Raw genomic sequence first — 22741 nt, forward strand, 5'->3', positions numbered from 1 at the left:
ACACTCGGATTGGGATTACCGTGGCCTCCAGTAACACTAAGAGAAATGTTTGCATTGTTTTTGACCAGGTTGTGTCCTTCAGTGCTCATATTAAACAAATAATTAGAATGGCTTTCTTGCATTTTAATTAGAAAAATCCTATTTCAGAGTGACGCCAAAAAATTAGTTCATGCATTTATTACTTAACCCTTTAAAGCCGGTCGGAGCGGGCACGCTCTGTGTTGCATAACTATCTTTAAATCCTGGTAGCACTGCAACCACATAAGCTAGCACAATAACTTTTTTTGCATATGAAACCGGAGGAGTTGTACTTACATCTTATGCCACCAGCTTGTCCTAAGTCACAGTTTCCTTCCACATATAGCTTTGCAAAAACTGCATAAAAAGCACTTGCAGCAACAAAAACATAATATTCCAGAAACACGCTTTGCTGATTCGATCAGCTGTTTGTAACACTTCCTACGTCCATCAGCGCGAACTATCGCATGTCCGCCATATCCTGCCCAAAACCGGAAGTGATGTCATTTTCCGGACATGTAGTTTTTTACCATCAGGGCCTTATGAGCCTATACTGGTGTTTTTAAAAGTTATGTTTGACTCTATGACTTTCTGTGTCGTTTCTGGGACGCTTAGGACTCATATTGCACTGCTGGAAATAGTTTATTTTGATGCATATGCTGTTTTTTTTTGCAAATTTGCACTATAATATTATTTTCGTTTTTTCCTGCAGTATATAAAAATTGGTGTATTTCAAAAATAAAACTATAAAGTCACTCAAAATAAATTTCCTGTGGTGGGAAGCTATTTTGTGCAACTTTTTTTGTATGTAAAGTTTTGAGGGATAAGCCTCTTAAATTTCTCTAACTAGAAATATATGTTAAAAAAACAAAAACGATTTATTTTTTGTAGTTTATTGCACTTTTTTGCAATTTATGTAATTACTATGCACTTAATGCAGACATATTATTAAAATTTGGGCTATAATGGTTGTATTGATGTATATCAACTTGAAATGCTCCCAAAAATGGCACTACAGCATGTAAAAATATAAAGTAAGCTCTGGCAGACTTGGTTCTATGGTAGTTCTAAAAGGGTTAAAGTCTGGCCTACTGTGATTCGTTATTATCCAACACGTTCTCACTCTCAAAGCGTAACATTTTATGCTAGGTGACAAATTGTCAACATATTACGTTTTTGGACACCCAACACGTTCCTAAATGACGAGATTGGAAAAATGAGGGAATATGAGAACCTTTTGGTCTCAATCTACACATGTTTGCTCTTTTTCTCAACATCGCTTGGGAAAACACTATTTCATGCCATTAAAGTACTGGTTAAGATTATCCTCCCAACAGAGCACATCTCAGACTGCTGTTAGGCATTGTTGGATTGTTGCAGTGGTCTCTCTGTTATTTGAGGGTCTTTAGTTTACAATATAAAGTGCCTTGAGGCAATTCCTGCTGTTATTTGACAGTACATGAAAAAAATGTAAGGTTTGAAAGTTTTTTCCTAAAGCTTTATGAATGTAAATGTCTGGACATTTAACACAAGGCATAAGGGACATTTCCTTTTATTCTTTTTAAGGTGAATTAGTGCAGCTGGGTACTTCATTCTGGAGTGACAGGACCTGTGCACAGAAGTGCACATGTACCTCAACAGGCTTGCAGTGCCGCAATGAGCCGTGCTCCTTTTCACAGATCTGCAAGCCAGCTTCCTTCCAGTTCTCCTGTCAGACAGTGCCAAGAGGAACCTGCACCATAAGCGGTGATCCCCATTACTACACCTTTGATAACACAGTGTTTCACTTTCAAGGCACTTGCACGTATGTTCTCTCTGAGCAATGTAATAGTGGACAGCCCTACTACAGAGTAGAAGGCAAAAATGAGCACAAAGGCAGTACTCGAGTCTCTTGGACACGACTGGTGAAAGTGCATGTCTACAATGACACAATTGAGCTTGTCAAAGGACGCCATGGTCAGGCTAAGGTTGGTCATTTTGATTCTGGATAAATTCTACACTTTATGACTATACTTTTCTCACTTGATATATTTGCTGTTTTTTTTTACAGGTTAACGGGAACTTTGCATCCACTCCATTCTCCCTTAGCAATGGCACCGTGCAGGTTTATGATTCAGGTTTTTCTGTGTTTGTCAGCACTGACTTTGGTTTAGTGGTGTCTTATGACACAGATCATTATGTCCAGATCAGCTTGCCCTACACTTACCAGAATGGTACATGCGGTCTTTGTGGAAACTTCAATGGCATTCGTAGAGATGACTTTCAAACTCGTGACGGTGAGGTTGTGAGCTCTGATGTGGTTTTTGCTAACAGCTGGCAAGCATCTGGGGATGATGAGCCTGGCTGTGGGCCACAGTGCGGAGGTCTGGACTGTGCTGTTTGCACTGTAGAAGAGACAGCATTGTACAGCAACACTGACCACTGTGGTATCCTCAGCAGTAGTTCTGGACCTTTCACAGTTTGCCATCAGCAACTTCCTCCACAGTCCTTTGTGGACAGTTGTGTGTATGATCTGTGTGTAGGAGGAGGGTACCGACCTATTCTCTGTCAAGCCCTAAGTGTGTATGCAAGTCAGTGTCAACAAAGTGGTATTCAGCTACCAAGTTGGAGGACACCTGGCTTTTGTGGTATGTTAATCACTTTCTTTTTTTTTTGCATTATTTCAAAATATTATTGTATTAAAATTCCACCGATGTAAATATCGCTGTTGTTCTCTTATTTCTAGAAATTCCATGTCCAGCCAACAGCCACTTTGAGTCTGAAGGCACAGGATGTCCACCTACCTGTGTTAATCCCAACTCTACCCATAACTGCCCACTACCTCCCCACGAAAGCTGCATCTGTGATTCAGGCTACATCCTCAGTGGTGGGGTCTGCGTCCCTCATGCTGAGTGTGGCTGCAGCTTTGAGGGCCGTTACTACCGCTCTGGACAAACTGTAATACTAGACGAAGACTGTGGGAGACGTTGTAGCTGCAGTTATGGCTCCATGACTTGCCACTCTCATGGTTGTGGCCCATTTGAATCATGCAGGGTGGAGGATGGAGAAAGAGGATGCAGACCAAATAGCTATGAAACATGCTGGATCAGAGGTCCAGGGTCATATCAGACATTTGATGGACTGACATACCAATATCCTGGGGCGTGTCGATTGACACTTGCCAAAGTTATGGGACTGTCCAGTCACCCACACTTCATGGTGACAGCAGAAAAAGTGCCAAGAGGCCAGCAAGGTTTTGCACGAATTCTGCATTTTGAAGCAGAGGGGATACACGTATCTATTGAGATGGCAAGGAACAGTAAAGTGAAGGTAAGTGAATGGAACACTTACTTAAAATTATGTTCTTCCTTTAATATTTATTTATGTGTACACGGACACAATACTGTTTAAGTCTTGTTAACTGCAAAAAACTGGATGATCCTGCAGGTTAACGGTCAGCTGATCAGGCTACCTTTCAGCACTCCATCCAACCGAATCCAGATCTTCCACAGCAGCATTTACAGTGTCATCATTCGCACCTCCTTTGGTGCAACTGTGCAGACAGTCTGGCCTCACTTTGTCCGTGTCACTGCTCCTGGTGTCTACAATGGTTCACTGGGTGGACTCTGTGGTAATTACAATGGTCATCCACATGATGACTTCAATACACCCAACGGTGTTCTGGTCAACAGTTCTCAGGACTTTGGAGACAGTTGGCGAGATGGCTCTCTGGCTGCCCACTGCGTGGAAAGCATGAACCAAAATTCTACAACTAATTACAATTCTACTGAGTACTGTGGTATTCTCAGCTCACCAGATGGGCCATTTGTACCCTGTTGGTCTGTGGTTGACCCAAGCCAGCAGGTGGATGTATGTGTGGAGATCATGGGGGGCTCTAACAATCCAGCATCAACCCTGTGTGGCGTCCTACGAGATTATGCACTAATGTGTCAACAGAAGGGTGTTGCCTTAGGACAATGGAGAAATGCAACTGGCTGTGGTAAGCATTCAACTGTTTTTGAATTAATTCTAGCCATGATCTCCAAATGTTTAAAAATGCTTTTTTATGTTAACCTGTTTGTTTTTCTCCAGCACTAACCTGCCCATCAAACAGCCATTATGAACTCTGTGGAACCTCTTGTCCTTCTGCTTGCCCCAGCCTCTCTTTCCCCTTCACCTGTGATACTGTGTGCCAGGAGGGCTGTCAGTGTAACAGTGGTTTTTATCCTCAATGGTGACCAGTGCGTTCCACCAACATCTTGTGGATGTTATCACCAAGGACGCTATCACCAAGGTGGTGAGCAGTTCTGGGATGGTGAAGAATGTCAGAGCTTGTGTACCTGTAACGGAAATACAGGGAACGTTCATTGTACTCCCAACTCCTGTGGGCCCCAGGAGTCCTGCCGTGTGGTGGAGGGCGAGTTTGGCTGCCATCCCAACCCTCATGGCACCTGCTCTGCCTCTGGAGACCCTCACTACATAACCTTTGATCGTAAGGCCTATGACTTTCAAGGAACCTGTCGCTATGTTCTGGTGACCCTCTGTAATGCCACTGATGAGCTCAATCAGTTTTCCGTGGAAGCTAAGAATGAGGCATTGAATGGGCGTCCACTTTCAATAGTAGCTGAAGTTTTTGTGAATGTGTGGGGCTACAACGTGCATATGTCAAGGGACAGAAGAGGTTTGGTACAAGTAAGTAATTAGTGATAGTTCTCATTCAATGATTGTTATGAACAATTTCAGGTGTATGAAGTAAATGGCATCATCATATATTTTAGGGATATTTTAACTGCTGTGAATGAAAAAAATAACAATTAAAAAGTAGAAAAACTACCCACTGATTTTCTTTGCGTATCTCTTCTAGGTGAATGGAGTAACTAGAAATTTACCTATCATCTTGAATGAAGGTAATGTGTCTATCTATGCAACAGGATCTCGCATGCTTGCCAGCACTAATTTTGGCTTGAGTGTTACCTATAATGGATATAGTGCAGTGTTTATCTCCGTACCACCAAATTACAGGTACAATTCCCACCCATCAAAGCTGCAGTAATTATTGTTTGACATGCTTTAAAAAACAGGATAATCCCAGCTATATAAATAATTTATTTACTAATAATTTATCCTTATGAAACTAACACAAGGACTATTGCTAACTGTTGTCATCAACAGAGAAAAAATATGTGGACTTTGTGGAAATTTCAATGGAAATCCAAATGATGACTTTCACACACCATCTGGAATGATAGTCACATCTCCAGATGAGTTTGGGAGAGCCTGGAAGGTGCCAGGCAACTACACGTGCAATGATGGCTGTGGCTCCTCCTGTCCACAGTGTGCCAATGAACAGCCAGCTAGAGATCAGTGTGAGGTGATACAGGCAGCTGATGGGCCCTTCAGTTTCTGCCACGAAGAGGTGGACCCGGCGCCATATTTCAACGACTGCGTGTTTGATGTATGTTTGTCAGGAAATCAAGGCCACGATCTCTTGTGCAGTGCCATTGAATCATATGTCAGTGCCTGTCAGTCTGCTAATGTTCGAATCTATCCCTGGAGAGAGAACACCACCTGCAGTGAGTCAACATGTCATTATATTTTATTTATATCTAAATGTACAAGAAATTTGCTAACCACTTCAGAAATAAAATGTCCAATAATTTTACAATACTCACTGTATCCACACTGTATTACATTAAAAGTGGTATGTCTGACTAGTGCCATTTGTCACGTTTCTCACTTATTAAGCACTGGACTGTCCAGCCAACAGCCATTATGAGCTGTGCGGTACTGACTGTGGCCACACCTGTGCCAGTAGCATTGATGAAACCTGTGAGCAGTTCTGCTCTGAGGGATGTTTCTGTGATGAAGGCTTCATCAAGAGTGGGACCAGGTGTGTCCCAGTGGAAAGCTGTGGCTGCCAATATGATGGATTCTACTATGATGTAAGACATTAAAGTCAATAGTAAATACTCTTTGAAGTAATTCCCTTCAAATCAGCAGAATCAGCAGACTTGCCCTTCTTACATTTAGAAAGCTTCGTGAAGTGTTTTGGACTGTGACAAAGCTTAAAATTCAGAAATATGTATTAAACAAACAACAGAGTCTATTATAGCTCAGTAATAATGTGGTAATATTGAGGTAACAAGGTAGAAACAGGAAGATAAAAACAAGATATATAGCAAATAATTGCCACTTCATTTCCAGAGTAATAACCAAGTGATCTAGTGAGTACTATTACATTTAAATCTATGTAATAACAGACCATAAATTATAAGTGATAATATGGATACAAATGTATGTACATGAGCTTAAAAAAACAATTAGTAATAGTATAGTCACATTTACTAACAATTAAACACATTTTTATATATACTAACCTCATAATAATAGGGTAACAAGATACTAATATGATTTTAAGTTTTAATGTTTTGGGATACCATTACCATATTGCCATAATGCTGGAATGAATCCTGCCTCATTCACCAACATTCTTTTTTGTTTGACAACAGTATCACCGTAAATATTATGTTTAAATCTGATATCTTACCTGGAATCAATGTTGGTTTCTGTTCAATAACCAAGAAACAAGGCTACAAAATGCAAACTGACGTTACCTGGAAACATGTGGTAGTTTAGGTCTAATAACCAGGAATCAGGGCTGCAACATGGAAAAAATGTTAGTTCCATGTTAATAACCAAATAAAATCCAAACCAAATGAAAAATTTCAGGAAGCATGATGAATACCTGGAAATGTGGTAGTTTCTATGAAATAGCAAATAATAGGGGTTGCAAAATGCAAAACTACAGTTTATAGTTTCATATAACTGAAATCTTAGGATCACAAAAAAGGTCTTCATTTGCTATCATATATTCAGCATAGCTATTATGACTGTTTTATATTACACCACTAAAAAGAAAATAATTAATATTTAGCTATACAGGCAGAATGATGCTCTAACTCTTTAAACTGCAGTTTAAATAAATAAATAAAAATCTGTCCCTAAATAAATAAATGCATTAAATAATCAGTTGAAGATTATACAGCTACATCAGAACAATTAAAAACCTTTTTCATGCAGCTCTGTTCCACATATTTCTTGAAATTGTGGCATTTAGCATCTGTCCTCTCTGTGGGAGAAAGATCAAAAGTTGTCAAACTAGTTGTCAAAATATTTATTATATTATTAGTTGCAGTTTGCAGTGATCTAGCAATTATTGCACTAAATCACCTACAATCAATGAAAACAAAATCCTTCAAAATGGTATTTTAAGAACTATATTTGTTGTATCAATTTGGCTATGATTTGGTGTGGTGTGGTTCACAGGCTGGCGAGTCCTTCTGGACAGACGGTTGCTCCCAGAGATGTGAATGTCACGCTCCAAATGACCTGCGATGTTCTGCCTCGTCTTGCACTCCTGAACAGCAGTGCTCCATCAGAGACGGCCAGCTGGGCTGTTATGATGCCATGTCCACCTGCACAGTGTGGGGGGATCCACACTACATCACCTTTGATGGAGCAGTGGCTCATTTCCAGGGAACTTGCTCCTACATCATCACTGAGAGCACGAACCATGGCACTAACGAAACACAGTTTCAGGTGATAGCCACCAACAATCACCGTGGTAACAACCGTGTGTCATTTGTGTCTGCAGTGGACATATATCTCTCAAATCATCCAGAAAGTGTGCACATCAGGATCGGACCCAATAAAAGAGTAACGGTAAACTATCTATCACTTTTAAGATGAACAGCATTCTACTTTGTCTAATCTGCACAAAAGTAACAACACACACTTATTGCATCTCTTGTCCTCTCAGGTAAATGGAAATGATGCTTCTCTTCCCACTACAGTGGGAATCTTAGCTCAGGTGGTAAGGCAGAGAAGCTACATAGTGGTTGGTGCCTCTGACTTGCTAGTCCAGTTTGATGGTCAGAGCACTTTACTGGTCAGACTGGGCCAAAACCGTCATGACAGAGTCACAGGGATGTGTGGAAACTCTAACAATAATCCTTCAGATGACAAAGTCTTACCCAATGGCACACTGGCACAAAATGATAATTATTTTGGACACAGCTGGAAGTCACCCACCAGCCAACCAGGGTGAGTTGCAATGGAAATCACTATTGATGCTTCAACAAGGCAGTAGCTGATGGCAGTATGATTTGTCTTTTCCAGATGTGGCTCCACTGATGAAGATGATGATGGACTGAATGACTGTACCTTTAGAGAAGAATATTCCCAACTCTGCAGTGTCATCACCAACACCACCGGCCCATTCAGCACCTGCCACCTGCACTCTGACCCCGAGCCATTTTTCTCTTCCTGTGTCTACGACCTCTGCCTCTACACTCCAGCCAATAGCATGCTGTGTTCCGCTGTCTCCGCCTATGAGAAAACCTGCTCTGTTCTGGGGCTAGACATCCCTGACTGGCGCTCTGCTTTGCATTGTGGTATGTTTGCACTGCTCAAATTAGACATTTAATAAAAATTTAAATCATTGCCATTCATCACTGACGATCCTTTCTCTGTGTCTGCAGATGAGTCAGACCCCTGTGAAAAGCTGGACTGCACAGAGCACGAGTGGTGTGGTGAGAAGGACGGTGTCTATGGCTGCTTCTGTGATGAGCACCACCATCGGCCAAACAATGAGAGCTACGGTGCGGGCTAACTAAAACCTTCAGCAGTATCTGTAGTGTATTTATTGCATTAGTCAGCCTTTATATTAAGCAGTCAAGTCAACAAATGTCTTTCAAATCAGTATTGATGACTCAGCTTTAAAAAATATCATGCTATAACGAGTCAGATTGTGTTTCTCTCTCCTTCTTAGACTCTTCCATCACTTGTGTCAGTAGTTCTGGCACCATATCTCTGTCCCGCTGTCAGCTGTTTGAGGCCGGCTTCCGCTCTGATGCCCTCCATCTTCGAGATGAATCCTGCAACGGGACTCTTGAGGATGGTCGACTGGTTTTCCACTTCAACAATGATGACCAGCTTTGTGGGACAATGCTGAGGGTACAATTAGTACATTGAAGGAATCTTCTGCGCAGCATTTTTAATTTTTGAAAATATGCTTAAAATCTTTTGTCTTCTTACTCTTAAGAGCAACGGGACCCACTTCAGTTATGAGAACACTATCAGCGGGGATGTGGACCCTCATGGTGGCCTCGAAAGTCATGAGAAGAGCATCCACCTGCACTTCTCCTGTGACTATGCTCTGACCCAGGCACTGTCTATGGATGTTGGCATCAAACCTGTAGCGAGGTGATAACCACAACACCATCTGGCTTACATTGTTTTGTTTTTTTTCTTTTTGGTCGTATGACATTGTGGTTGCTGCTCTTCCAAAGGTACATAGCTCGCTGAGCTTTATAGAAATTTCAGTTTTTGATTGTCTTCATGACTATATGACCATGTGAATCACCATCATTTTACCCTGTTTTTGTTTAATACCATCATTGTTCTAATGTATGGAACGCCAGGTCTGCCATAATGAATTAATTAAATACACTATTGAATAATTTATTAATGTGGCAATAATTAATGGGAATTGATATTATTTAATTAAATAAATATTTTTGACACATTTAATCAATTAATTATTGCCACATTTAAATAATTATTTAATGATGTATTTAATTCATTCATTTTGGCACAGTTGACTCCTTTAGGTCTCACAATGAATTTATTTTATCTGTCAACCGCATCCACCAATCTCAGGGGGCGGGGTTAATGCTGCTAGAGTCCAAACCATTGCTTCGGCCTGGTGGCCATTATTTTTAGCACACCAACAACCGGCATGTGGAAACTAACAGAACTGAACTTTGAAAAATCCTGTTTGTGTGTCACCAAATACCGTTTTAATATTTTTTAGCCGAGAATGTATTGGTTTAATCTTCAATATCTGGTCGGTTTGTCAAGATATAGCCTCTTTACAAAAGTGTTTTGTTGATTTCTGAGATGTCCAAGCCCAGTCTCACAGCAAAGCGTGGGCTAGACCCACTCGCCTCGCAAGCAATCGAGCTGTTATTACCGCCGAAAAAGCGCAGGTCTCGGTACACAGCTGCCATAACCCCCGCAGTACACTGACTTCGGGTTTTTTACTTCCTGATGTTCTTATGTGTCTTACTTGTTTCAGTTGCCAATTCTGAATTATAACTAACATTAAAAATCATGTTTGAGGAGGAGAGAGAACAAATAAATCCGATTAACATCTGATCTTTGTGCTTTTTGTGCAATAATCAGTGTCACCTGTGTAAAACACATAAACTTTATTAAAAGAAATAATGTTGGTGTTTCCGTCATGTAGTAACTGCTATACTGTACAAAGGTTGTTCGACACTATGAAACACATACAGACTTCATGATGTTTGGCTAATATTTTTATTTTGAATATTAATGATGAAGGTAAACGGCGCTGTACTCCACGGAGCGAGGTCAGCATATCCACGATATCTTCAGCTCTCTGAGTTAACCCAGAGTTTCCCAGCTGACTAATCTAACGGTCATCTATGAATAATTCACAGGTCATATCAATATGATTTAACAGAAAATTATCCTTATTACTGCCAATTCCAGAGACGTGAAAAATCTACAGCATAAAGAACACAAAAATATAGCAGTCTAACGCAACACTGTTGTAATAGAGATGAACCGTCAGTTTGTCTCTGTGTTATCTGCATTTTCATCAGCGTAAGAGACTCAGCAGCAGATTAGAATAACATGAATACATTTAATAAATCACCAAATTAATACACGCAGGAAACGATCAAACCTGTTTCGACAATTCACTGTTAAAAATCCCAAACACACCAGATAAAGAAAAGCAAATGGTTCGGTCTAACACATGTGCCAGTGAACCATTAAACTTCAGTAAAACTATGCAGTTATGAAACGTAACTTTAAAGTCAGCCAAACCGATTTGCTCAGTTGTAAATAAAACAGCGAAATAAACGTGACCGACAGACAGAACCTGAGTGAATCAAGTCCAGTGTTTAACCACTGAGAGCTAAAACTCAGGTGAGGTTTCAAAGCTGTGTGCCAGTGATTGGACATCAGCCGCTGATAAAGTGGGTTCGCCTATAAAGTGCTCTGTAGTGAAACAAGCTCCAGCAGCTGTGCGCTCAGAAAAAAAATACTAGATTTACTTATTTTGTGCAGAAAAATGCGCCGATATTGCGTTATATAGAGCACCAACTGCCCAGTTAAACTGTGACTATCACCAGGTAACGTGGGCGTGTTTCTTAAATTAGCAGCAGGTGTTAAACATCTGACAGGTGAGGAGGAGGATGCATGCAGGTAAACTGAGGGCCTGTTGATCGCTGGTGTCATGAGAAAAATGTCAGCTCGTTCTTCATGTTACAGAAGCAAAGAGATAGAAGACCAAGAAAATGAGAATCTGCAAATGCAACATGTGGAACACGGAGAGTGGAATATGTAAACAAACCAGTTAACCCCCCTTGCCCCCAAAAAACAAACAAACATAAAAAACAGTTAAGATGGAGCTCGCTGCACTCTGTCAGCTGACTGTTAGTAGAGCTAGTGACATCTCTGAAAACATGTTCTATGTTGACATCCTGACCAGACATGTGAAGATTACGCCACAACATTCGCAGCTAAAACACTATTAAAAGTGTAGTTGGTGACAGAAAAACGGGGTATTTTAAAGCTTTACACCACCACCATTGCTGCCTGTGATTTGAAATGCATTCTGGGATACCTGGATGCCCCAAGTCCACACAAGCAATCGATTATCTAGGATCGACCTGTCTTGACTTACTTTGCACCGCAACCAATCAAATGTTAGCGAAGCTGCAGTGGCAGCGTTAACCCCGCCCCCTTAGTTTGATGGGTGAGGCCGACAGATAAAATGATTTCAAGGTGAGACATGGGGACAATAGTGCCAAAGTGAATTAAATATATACATCATTAAATAATGAATTCAATTAATTAATTAAATGTGTTGTGAATATTTAATAAATTAATTATTTCCAATTGTAATTAATTATTGCCACATTTAATTTATTTTTAATTATTAATTGTATATATTTTGCTACAGACTGCACACACACCTGACCACTTTATGAATTCCAAATCCTGAAAACATCTTGTTTTATCATGTTTTCCTGTAGCATTGTGAACAAGAGACTTCCATCTGGTCTGGGCCATTATCATTTGAGGATGATACCCTACCGGGACCCTGGCTTCCACTTCCCTTTGACCAGAAACAGAAATTTAGAAATGGAAATAGATGAGAGGTTATACATTGAGGTTCAGACGCAGGGAATCGATGAGCGGCAGATCTCCACTATCCTGGACTCTTGCTGGGCAACGCCTGTTAATGATGCCAGCTACCCCGTGCGCTGGGATCTGATCACCACACAGTAAAGACATTGCCTTAACTTTTCTTTTCTTTTTTTGTCTTTTGTGATGGGTGAACTTTAATCATCTTCTTATCATAACTAAGTTGTTTGCACATTAACACTGCAACTTTCACATTATGCTGTTACCTAGGTGTCCTAATCCAGCAGATGGCACAGTAGAGCTGCTTCAGAACGGCGTCTCCACCGTAGCCCGTTTCTCATTCAGGATGTTCACCTTTACCAACTTTTCATCTATCTACCTGCACTGCCAGGTCCACCTGTGTCTTTTGAGACACAGTAACTGCACAGCTGTACGTACTACTTATAACGATTTGTATTAACACTGGGAAAAAATCTTTCATACCACTTATTGGATTCCTTCATCTGCTGAAATCACTCTGCTTTCCACAGCACTGCTACCCAGGTTACCATGCAAGAGTGGTGAGGGATATTTCCTACCATGACAGTGAAGGCATCTCATTGGGACCGCTAGTACTGAACACAGGTAACATTTGTACAACATTGGCAGTCTTGTAGATGATACAGCTGCATAATCAGTGGATTGTGACAATTGGATTCATGAGCCAAATTTGAATTTACTATAGATTTTGGTTGTTTTCTTACAGAAAGAAGAATGAAAGCAAGCAGCTCTCCAGGCCTCTTGACATCTCTGGTGACCCTGATAATCTGTTTGCTGACTGCAAATATTCTGATCTAGAGAAATCAAGTTGATGCACAAATTACAGCAAACTCAGCAATCATATAATAACTTAGTATAGATTTGATAAATAAAAGCACTGAAAATAGAATCAGAAGACTTTTTTTATATGCACAGAGGAATAGTGATGGTTTGAAAAGTGGATGTTACTCAATATTTGACATCTATTAAAATACTTCTTATTTGCTATGAGCATTCCTACTTGTAATTTCTGCAGTTTTTCTTTGCAACACTGGAGGGCAGCATCTGATCAAAAACATATTTGTATGCTTCTGTTTCCAGTTCATGAGTTTTACCTTCAGGTCATTCAGGATTGTTTTAACATCGTTACATCATGATTTATTTTGCGGTATTCATCCATTCATTAGCAAATATAAAAATAATGAAGAATAAATGTATGTTTGAAATAGTAATGCCTTGTAAACTGTGTCAAAATACAGTGTGAGTTGATTGATGGTCTTGCTTTCTTTTTCTGTTTCTTTTTTAAAAAAAATAAAAATGTTACTACATTGCTTTTGAGTCATGTGGGATTATAATATTATTTTATGCCATGTTAGACCCCTAATTAAAGATTGTGAATTATTATGTAGTTTTAGTTTGCATTATTCTCCTGAATTAGAAGAAGGTGATAACTATTACATTTGTTAAACTGATTTGCATTACATTAGACTGTTGATTTATTGTGAATGAATGATATTGTTTTACGATGCATTATACTGCTGAGTTATAAGAAATACTGTTCGCAGAAAGTCATCGCCTTATTTGTCTGCTTAGAAGAGAACAGAGCATACCGGAGAGGTTTTCTGCCCCATCTCAGCAGGATCAGATAAACAGGGAGCCAAGGTCGTAGCTTAGGCGCCGTGTGAGAGAAAGCATGTGAATGTTTAGGCTTTTATGATAAGGTGGGGGCCACTAGAGGCTATAAGAGTTTGATCAATGCTCCACCATTTTGAGATCTGATGCTGTCTGCGTACGGTGTCCATCTCCCACGCGTGTGATCATTAAAATCATCGTTTGACTCAACCCAGCCGGACCAGTGTTGTTATTTTGGTTTTCCAATATTTGAATCCATGACAGTCACTTTTTCAATTTACAAAGAGGGCTCTTCATGTAACTGTAACAAAGGAGGAAAACTCCATTTTAGAATCACAATACATAAATGAACTGAATCATTTCTATAACAGATTTGATTCCACGCCCCCTCCCGCCATGACAGTAGGCCAAGCAAAGCACACGGAAGCGTCAGCTATGCTTTGTACGTGCTGTGTTGTCGGTTGCAATAGTAGATCACACGACAGGGAAGGCAAGAAGCTGGAAAATGGGCTCTCTTTTCATCGTTTCCCCTCCTGGAGGCAACGGGAGTAGAGGAGTCCTTCTGCAGAGGAGTCCAACCCCTGTTAACAGCTGGACTGTACAGAGTATGATCGGCGTAGTACTCCTGAGGATGGACGACTGGTTTTCCACTTTGAAAATGACAACCATCTTTGTGGGACAGCACTCAGACAAAAATATTATGGATATTCACTGTTATTGAACATATTCAACTTGTACTATTTTGCGTTTCAGCTGTGAATACCCCCTGAATCTGGCCCTGTCTATGGCTGTGGGCATCAACCCCATAGAAAGGTAACAAAACATCTCTTGTGTATTATATACAATATTTTGTCAAGTTGGCTTTTTTAGTACCAGTGTTGGGGTTGTTACAAAAAAACTAAAAAACAAAGTAAAAATAAAAGTAATTATCTTTTGAAATTTCCTAAATAACTTCAGCATTTTCCTCCTCTGCTACACAAACACAAATCCTCAAACTGGAGCAAAGAAACAAAGAAACAAAACATTGTTTTAATTGTTTGTTTCTATCCGTCTGTCTCGAAGATACAGCCACAATCAAAAGCTTAAGACTACTTGAAAAATGGCACAAAAAAAATCATACTTTGCATGGTTGGATCTTAACAAGGTTCCAAGTTGAGGTTCAACATGCAACAAGAAGAAATGGGAATGAGACAACACATTTGTTAAGACTTGTTAAGATCCAAACATGCCAAATATGATTTTTTTTTTTGCCATTTTCAAGTGGTCTTCAGCTTTTGGTTGAACTGTAATTGCAAAACCTCTGCAACACAAGCAGTGGCATAATTGTAACTGTACAGTAACACTTTACATTAGGGCATTACTAAAAATTGCAATTATTATTACAGTGACACGTCACTTTGAAGCTCTTTACACTTACACATACACTACTTCAAACATACATTATTTTAGCTCTTTCTAGTTTGAATGCATATTTTTGTTTACAATGTCAATGTGTCATGGAGTACTATACGAGTACAGAAGTAGTTAACTCAAAGTGGGTAAAATGTGTGGAACACTGTATGGTTGCTAGACTACATAGCAGAAGGGGAGAGACCACCAGCAAGGAGTTTTTATGGAGGGTGTGGCTCAAGTGGTTGCATGGGTTTTCCAACAGTTGGAAGGCTATTGAATCCCAGATTCCTCCACTCCACATCCCAAAGTATCCTTGGGCAAGATACTAAATCCCAAGTTACTCCTCATGCATCCACTGTTGTGTGAGCCTGTGAATGTTTGAAAGCACATAGGCATCGATAAAATGTTCTGTATGAATGAATTAATGTGTGGGTGATTGGGTGAATGAAACAGAAACAGATTTGAGTGCCTAACTGAGTAAAAGATGCAACTACCAGTCCATTTACTATTTGTTTAAAAAGCTGCAGTTTTCTGAGAGGGGTGGGGGTTGTCAGACATCAGTGCTACATATTATGATGTTCATACATGTTAAATACAATACAATACAATACAACTTTATTTGTATAGCACATTTAAAAGACCAGTGGTACACCAAAGTGCTTTACAATAAAAACAGGAAAATTAAGACAATAAATAAAAGACTATTAACAAAGTACCACATATGTCATCAGGTTAAGGGCACTAATTATACAACAATAAAAGGGAATCTAAGAACAAAGTTACTAAGAACAGATATAACTAAAAGATAAAGTACATAAATAAGAAATTGTAAATATCTGCAGCTATCACAGCATTCACAGCTAAATGCTGCTGTTCTCATCCTCACTAAAAGTACAACGTGCCATGCTCCGTCTAAGATAACGCACTACATTGTAAGCTCGTAGTTTACACCTGTAGAAAAGGAAGTGAACTGGATTCAGTGTTAAAATGTTACATTTTTATTATTGAGAAGCTCTTGAGGTGAAACTTATTTACAATCATTTGGTAATCAGCTCACTTGTAGTATTATTATTATTGTTGTTGTTTTTTGTAGCATCATTAGGAAGAAGATTGCAACTGCCATAGAAGTAGCACATTTGAATGATCCCCTTCCATGACCCCGGCTTCTGTTTCCCCTTCAGCTGTGGCACAAACATAGAAATGGAAATAGATCAGAGGTTATATGTCGAGGTGCGAACAGGAAGAGTGGATCAGCATCTGATCTCCACTGTTCTGGACTCCTGCTGGGCCACGCCAGTCAACATGCCAAATTACCTCGTCCGCCCATCTTATTACTGCAGAGTAAGAGAATTTTTGCAACTTCACCTTGTCTTAGCATTCTTTATTAAAAACTTGAAAGAGTCAGACCCAGACAGACCTCTCCTCGGTTTTCCACCAATTCTTCCTCATAATGAATTTTGCTACTTTGCTTTATAATCTGGGATATTTAAATGTCTTCCAGGGGTCCCAATGAAGCTGATGGAACAGTAGAGCTGATTCAGAACGGCATCTCCACTGAGGCCCGATTCTCCTTCAGGATGTTCACTTTTACCAACTATTCATCCATTTACCTTCACTGACGGACCCACCTGTGTCTTTTGAGACACAACAATTGCACAGCATTATTGTTTTTCATTCTTATGTTATAAATTAGAAACAGTTAAATCAGCAGAAGCTTCTAAACATAACAGTTAAGAAATGCAACATTGGTGACATGATAAACTATATCTTCTGTTTAAGAAGAAACTCTACATATCAGTGATAACTGCTAGAGTCACAGTTGAGTATGATACACAGTGTGCAATAACTTATCACAATGAAATGTCAGCCACCCCTGCACCAATTCATTTACAGGAAAACTGGAACCTTTATGACATAATGACTTTATATATGAGAACAAGACAAGGAAGATAGCGCTTGCATTTTGATAAAATGCCCAGCTTTTACAGGTCCAGGGTGTTTTCCTTCTCTTCCTGAACAATAACAAGAAGTTATTGTATCATAAACCCTGAAAATAATACGCCCATAAAACTAAGAAGAAATCTAAAACAAAACAAAACAAAACATAAAACTATAAAATATAAGTAATAAAACAATACAACATTTGTGACATGACAAAAATGTAGCTTCTGTTTGAAAGGATGCACAACAACTGTCATGTTATATAATTGTCACATTTCATACTGATACACAGTGTGCAATAATATTAAATGTAGTTGTCACGATTGCTACTTTATGAGATTATCACTGTAGTCCTGAGTGGATTCACAAAGGACTTATTGTTATTTAACTAACAATAAACTCAGATGACTGTTTGGTAGTAGTAGTAGTTAATGATATTGCTCATTAGATCATTGTTATGAATAATTTAATTTCAGATTTATCAAGTAAATGGCAGCTACATATATTTTAGGGATATTTTTTACTGCTGTGAAAGAAAAAAATAACAGTTAAGCGCAAAAACTAACCTCTGATTTTCTTTTCTTTCTTTTTTTCTTTTCTCTTCTAGGTGAATGGAGTAACTAGAAATTTACCTATGGTCTTGAATGAAGGCAATGTGTCTATCTATTCAACAGGACCTCGAATACTTGTCAGCACTATTTTCAGCTACAGTGTCACTTATAATGGATACAGTGCAGTGTTTATTTGTGTACCACCAAATTACAGGTACACTTCCCACCCATCAAAGCTACACTCATTTTTATTTGACATGCTTTAAAAACCAGGATAATCAAATCTACATAACCCATTTATTTACTATTTACCCTTATGAAACTAACACAACGATCGTTGTTAACTGTTGTCATCAACACTGTGAAAAAATATGTGGACTTTGTGGAAATTCCAATGGAAATCCAAATGATGACTTTCACACACCATCTGGAACGATAGTCACGTCTCCAGATGAGTTTGGGAGAGCCTGGAAGGTACCAGGTGCAATGATGGCTGTGGCTCCTCCTGTCCACAGTGTGCCAATGAACAGCCTGCTAGAGATCAGTGTGAAGTGATCCAGGCAGCTGATGGGCCCTTCAGTTTCTGCTAAGGAGATAGGCCCGGCACCATATTTCAATGGCTGCGTGTTTGATTTTTGCTTGTCAGTTTGGTTCTTTAATATATTAGGGTACCATTACCATATTGACACAATACTGGAATTAATCCCGCCTCATCCCCCAGCACTCTTTGTTGTTTGAACAGTGTAAATATTATGTCTAAATCTGATATCTTACCTGGAATTATTTTTTTTTTTATTATTGAGCAAGTGCAAGATGCTGTAGCTCTGATCAGACATCTGTCAGGGTTCCTGGGTCGTTGACCCAGTGTTTTCCGTTTTGTCATGTTCAGTTTATTTTCACATCTATGTTTTCTGTGCCAGCATACCGCCTCCGTATTGTGTTCCAGTTATTTCCATGTATCATTAGTCAGACTAAGTTCAGCTGCGTACTCACCGGTTTCTAATCATTCATCACCCAGCGTGTATTTAAGTCCTCAGTTCCATCCGATCGTTGTCGTGTCATTGATGTTATGTTGTCGTTTCTGCCTGCGTTCAGTCAGCCAGCCATTCAGTCTTTCAGTCAGTCCTTCAGTCAGTCGTCCAGCCAGCCAGCCATTTCCTACCTCTGTTCTGTTCATCCACTCCTTATAATAAACCTTCACCAGTCTTCACCTACCTGCGAGTCCTGCGTTTGGGTTCCTTCTTCCTCGCCTCCACACAACGCCTGACAACATCACTAACACCAACGTGTCATCCATCTGCCTGCACTGCCACCTGTAAGTATTTGCATTCACACTGTGGAAAAAGTAATTAGTTACCAATTGCTGATTAGTTCTCAGCAAAGTAATCCCATTACTTTACTGATTACTTATTTTTTAAAGTCATTAGTTACTTACTTATTACTTAGTTACACAATAAAGCAATAGATCTTTCAGCCCATTTCAATATTTTCTGCATAATCAATCATATTAAATTAAATCAAATGAAAAAGTCTCACAAACAAATTCACAGTTTAGTAACACACTGTGCTTATGGGAAAGTATTAGTAATCCAATTACTATTTTGCAATAGTAATCCCTTACATTACTTTACTGGATTCCTTCATCTGCTGAAATCAGTTTTCCACAGCATTGCTACCCAGGTTACCAAGCAAGAGTTGTGAGGGATATTTCCTACCATGACAGTGAAGGCATTCACATTAGGACTGCTAGTATTGAACACAGGTAACATGTTTACAACACTGGCAGTCTTGTAGATAATACAGCTGCGTAATCAGGGGATTGTGATAATTGGATTCATGAACCAAATTTGAATTCACTGTCGATCTTGGTTGTTTTCTTACAGAAAGAAGAATGAAAGCAAGCAGCTCTCCAGGACTCTTGACATCTCTGGTGACCCTGATAGTCTGCTTGCTGACTGCAAATAGTCTGATCTAGAGAAATCAAGTTAATGCACACACAACAAACTCAGCAGTCATATAATAACTGAGTATAAATTTGATAAGTAAAAGAACCAAAAATAGAATCAGAAGACTTTTTTTTAAATACACAGAGAAATAGTGATGGTTTGAAAAGTGGATGTTACTGAATATCTGACATCTGTGAAAATGCTTCTTATTTGCTCTGAGCACTCGTTTGTAATAACTGCCATTTGTCTTTGCAACACTGGAGGGCAGCACCTGATCAAAAACATATGTTTCTGTTTCCAGTTCATGAGTTTTACCTTCAGGTCATTCAGGGTCGTTTTAATACCATTACATAATGATTTATCTTGTGTTATTCATCATTAGCAAGGATTGAAATAATGACTTAGAAATGTATGTGTGAAATATGTCTTGTACACTGGATCAGAATACAGTCTGGGTTGACTGACAGTTTTGCTTTGGAAAAACCAGGCCCTTCTTTTCTTTTTTAAAATAAAAACTGCTTTTGAATCACTTTTTGAATTTACAAAGAAGCATCTTCATGTAACTGTAACAAAGGAGGGAAACTCCATTATAGAATCACAATAAGTTTTGCACGGAACAAGTAAACAATAACCACAATCCAATCCAAACGGTCACTACAAGAAGGTTTCCGTTTCACATCAAAGAAACTATCCGTGATACAAGAGGTCAGGTTTCTCTTTTGTGCTGAACCTCTTTTGTTGTTCTGAGTGTGAAGATTCAGTAAGCTTCCTCTGGCTTTGATGGGGGGGGGGGAAATGTATCATTGTTAGCCGATATGTCGTCAGCGTTGTGGGATGACACCTACAGCAGACATAACACCGGTTAACACATATGCACAACATTTAATTTATTATTGGTGTTGTGGTACAAGTGCTCAAAGAAGGGCATTATGTCAAATACCTGGTAAGATGTGTAGAGCTGTTATAGCTCATATTTCATGTCTGTTAATTCTAATGTTGTTAATTACTTCTCATAGACCAAAAGTATGTCCATGTGATTGGTACTTAAGAACTGTATTTCTCATATAACTACTTTCCTTCTTTGACAGTGAGTACTGGGAGGTTAATTGTGTGGCTTATGTGGTATTAAAGTCAATGAGCGAACATGAATGAGAGAGTAAAACAAAGAATCACAACAAACAATGTAAAGGTCGCACTGGAACTGATATCCTGCAGTCATTATTTGGCAGACATCTCTTCTTTTCTCTCAGTATTATAAAATGTAATGTAATGCGTTGGCTATTCAGACCATGTAACTTTCTATGGGATAACAAGACAGGTTTGAAAGTGCATTACATTTCAGGTATCTACAAATATCTGAAGGCAATGAGAACACACAGTTTGAAATATAACTTAAAGTCATGCTGGCAGCTGTGATTAAAGCAAAATTAGAAAGAAAGGGTTATGAGTGGGGCTGAGGTGATGTGTGTGATCCTTCAAAAAGAATATTGCATAGAGCTGGCGACAGTGGCTAAAAGTCCAGTCTCAATCTAAATATCTAAGTCTCAGGCCCTCAAAATGCATCCTGCTGGTATGCTTGAATCTCTTTAATCCTTTCCTGGTTGTTCTCATATCTTCTTTTGCAGCCCATTTATCCCTCTTCTTCTTTATGCAATCTGCCCTGTACCTAACCGAATTAACCAAATGCAGTTTTTGGAACAGATTAAGCCCCACCTACATATGTCAAACTTAACAACATCCATGTGTGGTGAGTCATATCTTATCTTTGATTTGCAAACTGTCATACAATCACTTTAAAGGGCTCTCCTTGATCTAGGGCATGGGTGTCATACATAAGGCCTGTGAGCCAGAAGCGACCAGGCAGAAAGACCCCAATCAGAGTTTTAGAACATTTGAAAAAGGGCATAGATTTTGGGCTTTTAACTATATTTTTAATAGGCTTTACAGTTTTTCGTGCTGATAATGACCTCCCGCATGGTTATTAATACTACACCAACTTTTTCTGTAATTTTACACATTCATTTCTTACAACTTAAGAAGAGTTATACTAACAGATACATTTACTACAGCAACATTTCTTTATCATGTGAAAAACTGAGGCGTACCGTTGAAAATAAATTTATTTATTAATATGTCTAAGAGATTACATGTGCAATTTACTTCTTCACACTGACACACAGAGAAGCTTCACTGGTCTGGCCTACGTAAATTCATAGAGGGCTGTATGTTATTGACAATGTAAGATGAGTCTGACAATCCTGATTTTGAGAGTTCCTACACACACACACACACAAAGGAAGCTGTTGGACTTTGCTAAAACAGAGGAGTGTGCATTTATTTCTGTATTTAAACCAATTAAGACTTCCTGCAGGAAATGCAAGTGAAGTGCAAGTGAGATGGTGAGAGGAAAAGAGCCCATGGATGAGAGATGAAGGAAAATATGAGTGACAGCTTGTTGACTTTTACAAGTTGCAGTGGGCTCAGTGGGGGTAAATTGGATTCCCTTGTTAAATCCCCTGCGTGGTGTGTTGGAGGGGTCGGCTAGGGTCTCATCTGATGTTTGACCTCCCCTCATGGCACTAGCAGTGACCACTCATGCACTGTAGCTCACAGAATAATTACATCTGTTCTGGAGTCTGTTTGGGCACTTTGACCCATTTTTGGTTTTCATATTTGTAGTTTCCAAAATTCTTGCAACAAGTATGCTCATATGGCTCTTAACTTTTTATCAATTTGTTTGATTCTGAATAAATATTCCAATTTGTTGTTAACTTGTTCCGGATAAATAAACAAAAATATTTCATTTGGAAGCTCTGTGCATGCTTCTGCCCAATCAGAAATTAGAGGAAGTTGTAGTTTTCTTCTTGTTTAGAAACTTTTTGTTTTGGAAAAACCTTTCTTGTAAAAGAAATATCCGCCTGTTTCTACCCAGAGTAATTAGGTTTCGCTGGTGAACTCTATACTCCTGAGAAGGCTGGACAGTCCTGGGACTGAAGTCATGAAACTCGATGGAGCAAACCA

The 22741-nt window shown here is 39.2% G+C and overlaps 1 protein-coding gene across 1 annotated transcript; it reads left to right on the plus strand.

The window, feature by feature from the left end:
• The first annotated feature begins 1529 nt into the window (after positions 1-1529).
• Positions 1530-13179, plus strand: LOC120737889 (alpha-tectorin-like). Its single transcript, XM_040038801.1, is given in 19 exon segments — positions 1530-1985; positions 2069-2645; positions 2744-3327; positions 3445-3997; positions 4090-4217; positions 4219-4689; positions 4862-5019; positions 5170-5570; positions 5743-5939; positions 7324-7719; positions 7817-8100; positions 8176-8450; positions 8538-8657; positions 8828-9012; positions 9101-9261; positions 12129-12380; positions 12511-12670; positions 12771-12864; positions 12986-13179. Coding segments are annotated over 19 exon segments (5544 nt in total). The 3' UTR covers positions 13078-13179.
• The last annotated feature ends 9562 nt before the right edge of the window (positions 13180-22741 follow it).

Source organism: Simochromis diagramma, unplaced genomic scaffold (genome assembly GCF_900408965.1).
Source record: "Simochromis diagramma unplaced genomic scaffold, fSimDia1.1 OVJJ01000402.1, whole genome shotgun sequence".
In the NCBI taxonomy this organism is placed as follows: Eukaryota; Metazoa; Chordata; class Actinopteri; order Cichliformes; family Cichlidae; genus Simochromis; species Simochromis diagramma.